General features: G+C 61.0%; 1 protein-coding gene across 7 annotated transcripts in view; it reads right to left on the bottom strand.

Moving 5' to 3' along the window:
• Positions 1-691: 691 nt before the first annotated feature.
• Positions 692-10,348, bottom strand: part of EVL (Enah/Vasp-like) — a 141,332-nt gene continuing 131,675 nt past the window's right edge. For 3 of the 7 annotated variants that reach the window (XM_043434461.1, XM_043434459.1, XM_043434460.1), the window contains exons 9-14: positions 8,621-8,687; positions 7,045-7,111; positions 6,887-6,949; positions 2,674-2,740; positions 2,257-2,314; positions 1,176-2,070 (exon numbers count right to left, since the gene is read on the bottom strand). In XM_043434461.1, coding sequence (XP_043290396.1) covers positions 1,994-2,070; positions 2,257-2,314; positions 2,674-2,740; positions 6,887-6,949; positions 7,045-7,111; positions 8,621-8,687 — 399 coding nt within the window. In that variant the 3' untranslated portion in view covers positions 1,176-1,993. The other 4 variants (XM_043434462.1, XM_043434463.1, XM_043434466.1 and 1 more) reach the window with 3 other exon arrangements.

The raw sequence follows: 10,348 nt of genomic DNA, 5'->3' as shown, positions 1-10,348 counted from the left end.
GCAGTCTTCCTCTCTCTGTGTTGCTGGGAGCACACGGTGCTCTGTCCGTCTGGACTATGTCCAACCTGGCCAGCAAGCGGTCCCGTTGTCCTGAGCCAGACTGGGGAGTGGGGTGGGGTTCCTCCCACGGGCCCCAGAGGATGGCTGGGCCAGGGCCCAGGCACACTGCTCTCCTGGAGGCCGGGGGATGGTCACAGGATTTCAAAGCTTTCCTACTAGCTGGGACCACTCTGGGCGCAGGGGCAGCAGTGGCCAGCGCTGAGGGCCAGACCCTTTGTGGTTCAGCCCTGCATGGTCTAAGATGTGCCTCTGAGGGGCACAGGGGCTGCGGGCAGGGCAGGGGCCACACCTGCTTGCCTTGCCTTCCTGTCTGGCTGAGCTGGAGTCACAGGACCCCATCTGTGAGGTGGGGGTGGGGGGTTTGAGCAGGTGCACCCTCCTGGCCCCTCTGATGTTCCCACACAGGCCCCACCTCCCTGGAGGAGGCCTACCGGGAGTGGCAGCCCCCAGGACCCCTGCTGGAAGCGCCCGAGCTGGCAGCCCACACCCTGTCCTTCCTTGCCTCACTCCCAAGGCCCCCGTCTGGCCCCCCCAACTCCTGGCACCACTCTGCAGGCCCTCCCCCAAGAAGAGGCCTCCCCAGCCAGGCGAGACCGGGAGCTGGCGCTGAGTGATCAAGCCAGAGCCGGGGTGTGGACAGTAAGCGTTTATTACCACGTGGACACAGACGGCTTGGTGCGTGGACGGACCCTCACCGCCGGGATGCGGGGAGGAGCCGCGTGGAAGCGGCCGCCGCTCCCGGGGGCACCTAGGAGAAAACTTGAGACCTTCTAACGAGGCGCGTGACTTGGGGCGTCTTCTCTATGAACCCAAAGAAACGTACACTTAAATAGGCAGATATAAAATACAAAAAAAGGCTGTAGGCCTGGTGTTTTGTGTCAGGTTGAATCTAAAAAAATCCAGGAACTGAACTTTTCTCCTCATTTTAATGTTTTATCACAGGTTAAGACTTAAACGAAGCACGTCCTAGCTTCAGCGCGTGCCGAGTGTGCCGGAGGCCTGGGCACTGGGCTCTGTGGGGGCCCCGCCGTCGGGTGGCCCGGGGTCGTGGGCGGCGTCAGGGGCTCTGGCCTACGAGGTGCTGATCCCGCTCAGCTCCTGCCTGATGGCTGAGGGACAGGACAGGAGAGGGTCTCAGTCCCTTAGCTGCCCGCGCGAGGGGCCGTGTCCACTGCGGCCGCTATAGCAGGTGGAGACCGAGGCGCCCCCAGTCCGCCCCACCCCACTCCGGCCCATGGCCTCCCGAGGCAGGGGTGCCCAGCAATAAAGTGGGGTTAACAGTTGGCCTGTGTGTCTCTTTTTGGCTCCCGCTCTGTCTCCCCTCTTCATTCATTAACTGCTTATCTGCCCATCCCAGCCTGGCAGGGGACTGGACCAACAGGAAGTTGAGCGCTTGCCGCTGGATCAAGGACAGGGTGTGGCCGATCACCCAGCCCCGGGCAGGGGTCCGGGTCTGCTGGCTCCCAGCCGCTCTCCTCTCTCCAGAGTCCCCCACTCGTGATGGGGTGGGGCGGGGGGGGGGGGCGCCCGGACCGCGCCTCCCTGCTCTGGGGCTCAGCCAGCCTGGCCCACACCTTTCCTTTTCCTCTGGCCCCAGATCTGAGCCAGCCGTTTCAAAGGCTCCAGTGGGGAATGGACGAATGGATGTGATTCACTGCACCCAGCAGGCGGTGGACTCGGTCAGGCCCTTAGGTAGTTCTGTGGCTTCTGGGGCCCTCTAGCCTCTGGGAAGGCAGCAGTTGCCCTTGTAGCCCCAAACCCGGGGATCGGAAGCAGCAGAATAAAAACAGTGATCTAAGTCCACGGGATACTAAGATAAAGAGCAGATGGTTCAAAGCTGCTCTGAACTGGTGAATGCACCCCTCCCCGCCTCCGACTCATCTGGGAGGGAGCCCAGGAGAGTCAGACCGGGGCGCAGACCGCGAGCACGTGCTCACACTTGGACAAGCTCCTTAATCTGTCTGGGCCGCCTCAGTCTGCCCAACCAGAGAACTGGGAGGCCGGAGTGGGCTGTGGGGAGGAAGAACGAAACCCCTCAGGGCAAACCTTCAGCCTCCCAGCCCAGGACAGCCTCGCTGGCTGGGCCATCCTGGCCCCTGGCACAGGCACCCCTGCCCTCCCCGAGGACCCTCGGCGTGAGCCTGGCCTGGGTGCTGCCCCGTGGCGGGGTCGGGGTGCGGTAGGGGCGCCACTCACCATCGATGATCTCCTCCTTCACTTTGTGAAGCTCCCGGACCACCTCCTCGAGGATCTCCTGTTGGGAGCAGGGCCTCGGGGTGACGGTGGCTGTGGTCACGGGCAGGGGCGGCCAGGCTCCCTTCAGAGCCACGTCCCTCCGTGTTCTCAGCAACCCCACCACCGGGGAACGGTGTGTGTGAGGCAGGATGGGACACCCTGCGATGCCTCAGAAATACCTGGGCGAAGCCAGAGCGGCCCCACCCAGAGGCAGGCTGGGAGGGCCCAGAGCCCTTTCCTGGTAAAGACGGGGCAGAGGCACTGAGGCTGCATGCGGCTCCCCGCCTGCTTGGGGCCTTCTTGGGCCTGCCACCCCCGCGGCCCCCAGAAGCCCCCAGCCCTGGCTCCTGCACAGCCTCTCTGGACACACACACTCACCTGTTTCATCCGGTCCAAATCTAAGGCATCCAGGGCCACGTCGTTGACACTCCCCGCTGGCTTCATCCTGGGGAGAGGGCGGCGGGGTGTGGTTGGGTGGGCACTGGGGGAGCTGAGCTCAAGAGGCAAGTGGGCACCCCAGCACTTGCCCGCTGCGGGCCTGGCTCTGCCCTCTTCAAATGCTGCTGCTCTGGCGCCTCAGAAAGGACTCTCACGCCCTGTCTCCACCTTAAGAGGGCCTCCTGGGTACCGTGATCATATTTCCCAACCCAAGCGTCAGGACCTGGGGTCTCCCGACTGGACAGTGCTCACACGGAAGCACCCACGCATGTGGATGGCGTTCTGAGCCACACGCTCCCTCCCCTGGGAAGAGGATGTTGATAAGCTGGTTCAGAGTAAGCGCTCTGAGCCAGGCTAGACCACGGCCTGGGGAAAACTAGCGATGCTCGGCCGAGGCACCCGCATCTGACACGAACCAGTGTCCCTGGTGTTGGCGACCGGCTCTGTATGTGGTTTCACTCTTCTCAGGCAGACTGCTCGGTTTTGGGGACTGTCCTTCTCTGACGTGTCTGAACTAAGCTTAGCTAGTTTGAAATTTAATGTGTCCCGCACACGAATCCTCCCTGGGAAGTCTTGACAGGGACTCCCCTGGCGGTCCGGTGGTGTTTTCACTGCCAGGGCCCAGGTTCGATCCCTGGTCGGGGAACTAAGATCCCAGAAGTGGCACAGAGTGGTCAAAAAAAACAAAGAAAATCTTGGCAGATGCTTTCACCTGGCCTTTCAAAGGGGAATCACGGTGCTGAGGGAGCACTTTCTGGATTCAGTTTCTCTCCCCATGTGGAGAGAGAGGCAGGTTCAGGGAAATGACATGGCCAGAGCCACCTATAGGAATGACAGCCAGTGGACACACGTGACAGCCAGTGAACACACACCTGACTGGGGGAACTGGATACGTGACAGCCAGCGGACACACATGTGACAGCCGGCGGACACACAACTGACTGGGGGAGTGGACACGTGACAGCCGACTGACACACACATGTGACAGCTGGTGGACAGATACCTGACTGGGGGAATGGGACACGTGACAGCTGGCGGACACACACGTGACAGCCGGCGGACACACATGACAGCCAGCAAACACACCTGACTGGGGGAATGAACATGTGACAGCCAGTGGATGCACCTGACTGGGGGAGTGGACACATGACAGCCGGCGGACACACACGTGACAGCCAGAGGACACACCTGACTGGGGGAGTGAACACGTGACAGCCGGCGGACACACCTGACTGGGGGAGTGGACATGTGACAGTCAGGACACACTGACCGGGGGAACTGGCACGACCGCCAGGCGTCACTGTGCAGATCAGGTCGGGCTGGCGTCCTCTGCAGCAGAGGAAACCAGCAGGACACTGAAGCACTGGTGCGGCTGTGACGGAGAACAGCGTGGAGGGGCCTCCATGTGGGCCGGCGATCCCCCTTCTGGGGACACAGCCGCAGGGAACAAGCTCGCTGTTCCCAGCAGACAGCCGAACCCCACACTCGCGGTCGGCTGTTCACAACCACCATGACATGGAGACAACCTGAGTGTCCACTGACCGATGAGTGGATGAAGATGATGTCCTATCTGTATCTACGTGGGTGTGTGTGTACACACATGTACAGATATAGGTACACATCACAAACACTTATAGAATGAAGTATTCCACAATGAGAAAGAAGGAAGTCCTGCCATTTGTGACAACATGGACACTGTGCTGAGTGAAATCAGCCAGAGAAAGACAAATGCTGTGTGATCTCACTCACACGTAAAATCCAGAAAAGCCCTGACTTAAAACGGGCAAACAACAGGGCCCTACGGAGCAGCACAGGGGGCTCTGCCCAGGGTCACGTGGCCGCCGGAGGAGAGGGGCGCTCGGGGAAGAGTGGCCACATGCGTGTGTGGCTGCCCTTTACTGTGCGCCTGAAACTGTCACAGCATTTCTTACTAACTGGCTATACTCCAAACAAAATAAAAAGGTCTCGAAAAGCCAAGCTCCTGGAAACAGAGTGGCCTGGTGGCTGCCGGGGTGGGGGGGCGGCTGGTGAGGCAGTCGGGCACGCAGCTGCGGTAGTGGGGTGTGGGGGTGAACGTGCAGCGCAGTGACCGCGCCTGGAGGTACTGTGCTGCGTACTTGGGAGGCGCGCAGGAAGGAGATCCGGAAGTTCTCACTGCACACACAGAGGAGGCTGACTGCGAGGTCATGGACGTTTTAACCTGCCTGCCCGCAGTAATCGTTTACAGCGTCTAACACATGAAGTCACCGTGCTCTGCACCTTGAACTCACACAGAAGATGTCAATTATATCTCAGGAAAGCTGGATTAAAAAGCCATTGAATGCCATGTAAATAAAATTTTAGTGGTCCAGTGCACAAACCCGGATTAAAAAAGAAAAAAATAAAGCGCTCCTGCACGTCTCTGGATGAACTCAGTAAAGCGGCCAAATGTGGTCCTGACTGAGTGTGTAATTTTGGATCCTGGTGGGGAAAGAGGGCCCCTTCCCTGCTGTAGGTTCAAGTCCTTGTTTGAAGAGCAATTTTCCGGGGCACCTGGACAAACTGCGTCACCTCTCTGGGCCCTGGTCCTCCCCTCTGGACAGCCCCCCGCCTAGTGACCCCGACATCTCTGTGGGCCCTAGAGCGGCTCCCCCCAGGGCACCATCTGTGAGTCTAGGAGGCACTCGGGCTCGGAGCTGGAGAACCTGCTTTCCCAGTGGGAACGCCCTGGACAGCGTGCTCGCCCTGGGAGGGACACCTGGCTGCTCAAACTTGGCAGCCCGTCCTTGCTCCACCAGCAGGACCAGCGAGCCACAGCTCGCAAGAGCCATAGGCCGGCCCTGCCCGCCTCACCTCCCCGGGCCCTACTCTGGCTCCTGCCTGATGGGTTCACCTCCTGCCTCCAGCCAGGCGAGCAGCCCAGAGAGGCGCTGCATCATGGCGACCTGGCCCAGGGCCCACGGACCGCAGCCTTCTCGTGGGATAAACCCACATTTTCCCCCTCTCAGTATGCCTTCCTCCACCCTCTCCACGTCCCACGCGTGTCAGCCACTCTGCTCTCCTTTCTCTTCTCTGAACTCGTACTTGCGCCAGGCTGGGGGCAGGCTGAGGGCCTTAGCACTCGCCACTCTTTCAGCTTGCAAGGCCGCCCCCACACTCTTCAGGGTGGGCTCCCCTCATCCGTGTCCACTCAAACATTGCCTCTGAGAAGCCCCCTCCCTGAAGCCCTTCTGTGCCCTGCACTACCCACCCCGGGACCCTCGCTGTCTTCCCCCGAGCACCTCTAGGAATGCAGGCTTGTCTTGTTTGTGGGTCTTTGCACACGGAGACGAGCTCTGTGCAGGCAGGGACCTCAGGCCCGGCCAAGGAGCTGGCTGACTCAGGCCCCCCACAAGCCCTGGCTGACACCGGGGCACCCCTGTCTGAGCACCCACGTGTCCCCGCCGCTCCCGTGGGGCCGGCCTGAGTGCTCGGAGCGCTCTCTTGGTTGACTCGGCCAGACCAGGACCAAGCTCCGCCTGCTCTGGGTGGTTCCCCTTCGAGTTGTGATGGACGGTGGAGACACTCCTCAGTGTGGGCTCTAGAAGCCTGCACCTTCAGGCCACACTTGGCCCGTGGTTACCATGTGATTGCCTGAGTTTTTTTTTGAGCGACCTGTTGCAAACAACTCATCCTGTTATCACGTCAGCTTTTGGTTTGGGAAACATGGTCAGCATCTCTCTGGGAAGCCGCAGAGGAAGGGGAGAAGGTGCGGTGTGGGGCCAGCCCCGGGACTGTGGGCCGCAGGACGCAGTGAGGGCTGGTGAGGAGGGACTTCCCGCGTGCGGCTGCCGTCCACACACACGACCGCCCTGCGGGGGGTGAGCAGACCTCTGCGCGGGGTGGAGCGGGCAGTGGAGGCTGCAGAGGACCCCTGGCGAGCCTGCTGTCCCGGCTGGCAAGCCCAGAGCTGGGACGGCACCTCCGTAGCCCTGCACAGTCTCTCTGGATAGTCCGGCCCCCTGGGCCTCAGGCCCCCCATCAACGAGGGTGAGGAGGAGCCGGCCTGCCCCGTCCCTCACGGAGCACAGCCCACCCTCTCCCAGAGGCAGGTGTTAGACGACAACGCGGCAGGGGCCGGGGTGTTAGTCACGGGAGGGGACAGAGGAGGCCCCAGAGACGGGCGGTTCGGTACCTAGAGTGAGGCTGTGACTGCAGGGGGCTCTTAGCTTCGGGGCTCTTGGCCACAGATGGGGTTCTACGAAGTGGGCGGAATGGAGCAGAGGTGAGTTGGTGCCGAGGCCTGCCTGGGCCCCCGACTCGGGTGTGGCGCGGGCTTCTGGGGCGGCTCACCTGGACAGCAAGGAGGACACGGGCTTCTCCGCTGAGCCGCTCCGCTCCCAGGGCTTCCGGCTGGCCTCTGTCGGTTCATGGCACGGACGAAGCGCCTCAGGGCTGGGAGCGTGCCCGTGGCCCCGCGCCCCGCAGCATCCCAGGCAGACGGCCCCGCCCCGGCTCCCGTGGCCCAGGCCGCCCTTGCAGGCCTGGCACCTGCATCTCCCCAACTCAGGTCGGGAGCCCCTGCTCCCGCTACTTGGTTGACCTGGTTTCAAGTCCTCTCCCCATGGCTAGGGCTTTCCTGGGAATGAGTGCCAGCTGGGCAGCAGAGCTCTGAACCAGGACCTGCAGCAGTAACCTGTGCCTCCAGCAGTGGGCCGGGCCCGGCACAGGAATCCTCTCGCCTGCACCCTCCGCGCAGCCCACACCTGCATTGCGGGCCAGCGTCCCGGCTGTCCCCGGGCTCCGTGGCTTTCCCCGTACACTGCTGGCTGGCTCTTTCCCAACCTGGCCTTGGAAATTGATTTGTCTTTCCTTTCTCAAGTGCTCTTTAACTGCACTTCACTTTACTACAAGAGGGCCACTGAACTGAATGCACTCCCTGACTTGGCAGGATGAGCAGAGAGGCAGAAGGGAAAGATCCCAGGCGCTGCAGGGGCCGGCCGCTCTGAGCTGAGCCTGGAGGCCGCGGGCTGACGCTCGCTGGGCCTGCAGGGCAGACCTGGGAGCGGGACCACACCCGAGCTCCAGGCGCACCACTTACACGCACTGAGCTTCTAACTGGAAACACGCACCCCCTCCACTGGGACATGAGGCGTTCACACGGTCACTCACCAAGAATCGTGCCACTGCCTGAGGAGAGGCCATGGACCCCAGCCTCACAGGGAGTCCGACAAGCCAGCAGAGGGGCAGGGCGTGAGGCCCAGGTGGCCGCAGAGCCGTGCCCCAGCGAGCTGCCAACAGCGGGCCTGAGCCTCCCGCCACTGGCTCCCCCGCAGTGAGCTCGGGAGCACAGGCCTGGCTCAGAGCAGACCCTGAGATGTTTGTTGAATGACTGAGGGATCAACCGCAGTGGCATCTTCCCACCACAGAGCCTGGAGGCGCTCTTCTGACCACACGCCTGTCCCAGAGCTCGGACCAGGGTAAGTTAAGGGCCCTCTGCTTTGCAGGCCTCGTCTGGCTGACTGCTCAGTGGGCAAGGCTCCTTGGTGGTGATCGTAACATCCTGGCGTTTTGCAAGGAGCAGGACTGCGGCATTTACATGCTCCTCTTCAGAGGAGGGCCCAAGGCCAGGAAGCTGAGCCTCCAGGCGCATCTCTCCCACCCCTTGTAGGTGCAGGCAGGCCTGCTGGGGAAACAGCCAGATGTGGTACTCTCTCCTCCAGGGTGCCCTGCTTGGGCTCAGGCTCAGACTGCAGGCGGCCACTGATGGGGGTCAGGGGGGCTTCCGTGCAAGATGGCAGGGCACCCCACCAGCTCAGCCTCTCTGCTCATCTGCCAAGTGAGGCCATGGGGGTCAGATCGCCTTTCTGTGAGAGCCCCTCCCACTCTAAGACCCCACGCCTGGTGCAGGAAGGGTGGGACCCCCTACCTGATGAGCTGGGGGGCTGCTGACTGGCTGCTCGGGTCCCCGGAGATGGAGAGGTGCTGGGCTCTTCCTGAAACGGAAGAGAAAGGCTCTGTTGTCAATCTGGTTAGGAAGGCCGGCTGGGTGGGGACCTTCGGGCCAGGTCATCTAGGAGACCTCAGTTTTCCAAATTATCCAGTGAACCAGTGTTACTTTCACAGTGAGACAACCACTGTGCTTCACTAATGAAGACTCCAGGTGGTGCAGGGAGGTGGTCCACCCCATGGCAGTCAGGGAAGGAGAAGACTGCAGGGAGACACAGCGGACGAGAGTCAGGACAACTGCTCACCGCCGGTCCCCACACCGAGTACCGACCCGGCAACTGTCAGGAACCCCCCACCCTGTATTTGTGGGGTGTATGAATGAATTCTTGGAGTCGCTGATTCAGAGGCAGGGTGGTCTCAGGGGCTGTGGGTCTCAGGAAGATCTCCCAAGGCCTCTTGTTGTGAGAGAGAGTACAGTTAATGAAATTATGGAAATCAACACGTGTGCCTGGGGACCAGGACCCAAAGGAAACAGGCGAGAGTGGGAGACATTACAGGTGAAATTAGAGTAATTGAAGAAAAGTCAGAAAAAATTTTAACGTCATCCTATTATTTTAAAAATAACTAGTGAGACTGCTCCCTCTATAAAGGGAAGTTCGGCCCCAGTTGCAAGCTGGGAAGAGCACCCCCAGCCCCTGCAGGCGCCTCCACTGGCCCGTCTCACAGCCCGCGAGGCTGCCTGGTGCCCGGGGGGCTGTGCTCTTCATGCCTGGGACACATCGTTAGAGCCCCATGGCCAGCAAGGGGCAGTAGCCCCGCCCAAGCCACCTGACTCCACATTCGGGGTGCTTTCCTTCTTTAAACCTTGTGCACGTTCAGGGGAGAAGATCTGGAAAACACTGAACAGTGAAGAAATGAAAACGCCAGGGACCCCCTGGAGGTCCAGTAGTTAGGACGGACCGCTTTCACTGCTGAGCGCCCAGGTTCGATCCCTGGCTGGGGAACTAGGATCCCCAATCTGTGCAGGACGGCCAAAAAGAAAAAAGAAAAAAGAAAAGCCAGCTGCCAGTGTCCCTGGCCACACTGCACTCGCTCTGCTGTGTGGGACTGTCTCGGCCCTGGAAGAGGCGTCCCAACCACATGCGACCAAGATGTGGGACCAAGGCAAATGGAACTCGCAGTGGCCTGGAGGCCTATAGAAGAAGGGGAGTCAGAGAAGGAAAACTCTACCTTTGGGGTCAAAGATTTCTCCTGGGTCCCTAGGATTTGAAACCCATTCTTTCCTGGTGGCTCAGACGGTAAAGAATCTGCCTACAATGCCAGAGACCTAGGTTCAGTTCCTGGCTTGGGACGATCTCCTGGAGAAGGGAATGGCAACCCACTCCAGTATTCTCGCCTGGAAAATCCCATGGACAGAGGAGCCTGGCGGGCTACAGTCCGTGGGGTCACAAAGAGTCAGAGACGACTGAGTGCTCCCACTCCTTTTCTTCCGAGAGCCCAGGGAGCTGGGGCTGGTGGTGCTGGCTGAACCAGCCACGGTCTCTGGAGACCCGTGACTACCCCCAGGCTCCCAGCCACACAGGCCTCTGCACTTGGAGACGGTCAGGCAGAGTCAGCTGGATGGACTCCATACTTGGTGCAAGGCATGCGGATAGTGGAATATGCACGCCTGGTCCTCGCAGGGCTCACAATCCAGCAGCAAAGAGTG

This window comes from Cervus canadensis, chromosome 17 (genome assembly GCF_019320065.1).
Source record: "Cervus canadensis isolate Bull #8, Minnesota chromosome 17, ASM1932006v1, whole genome shotgun sequence".
Lineage (NCBI taxonomy): Eukaryota > Metazoa > Chordata > Mammalia > Artiodactyla > Cervidae > Cervus > Cervus canadensis.
The sequence above is the reverse complement of the archived record's forward strand: the minus strand, read 5'-3'. Positions and strand labels throughout refer to the sequence as shown.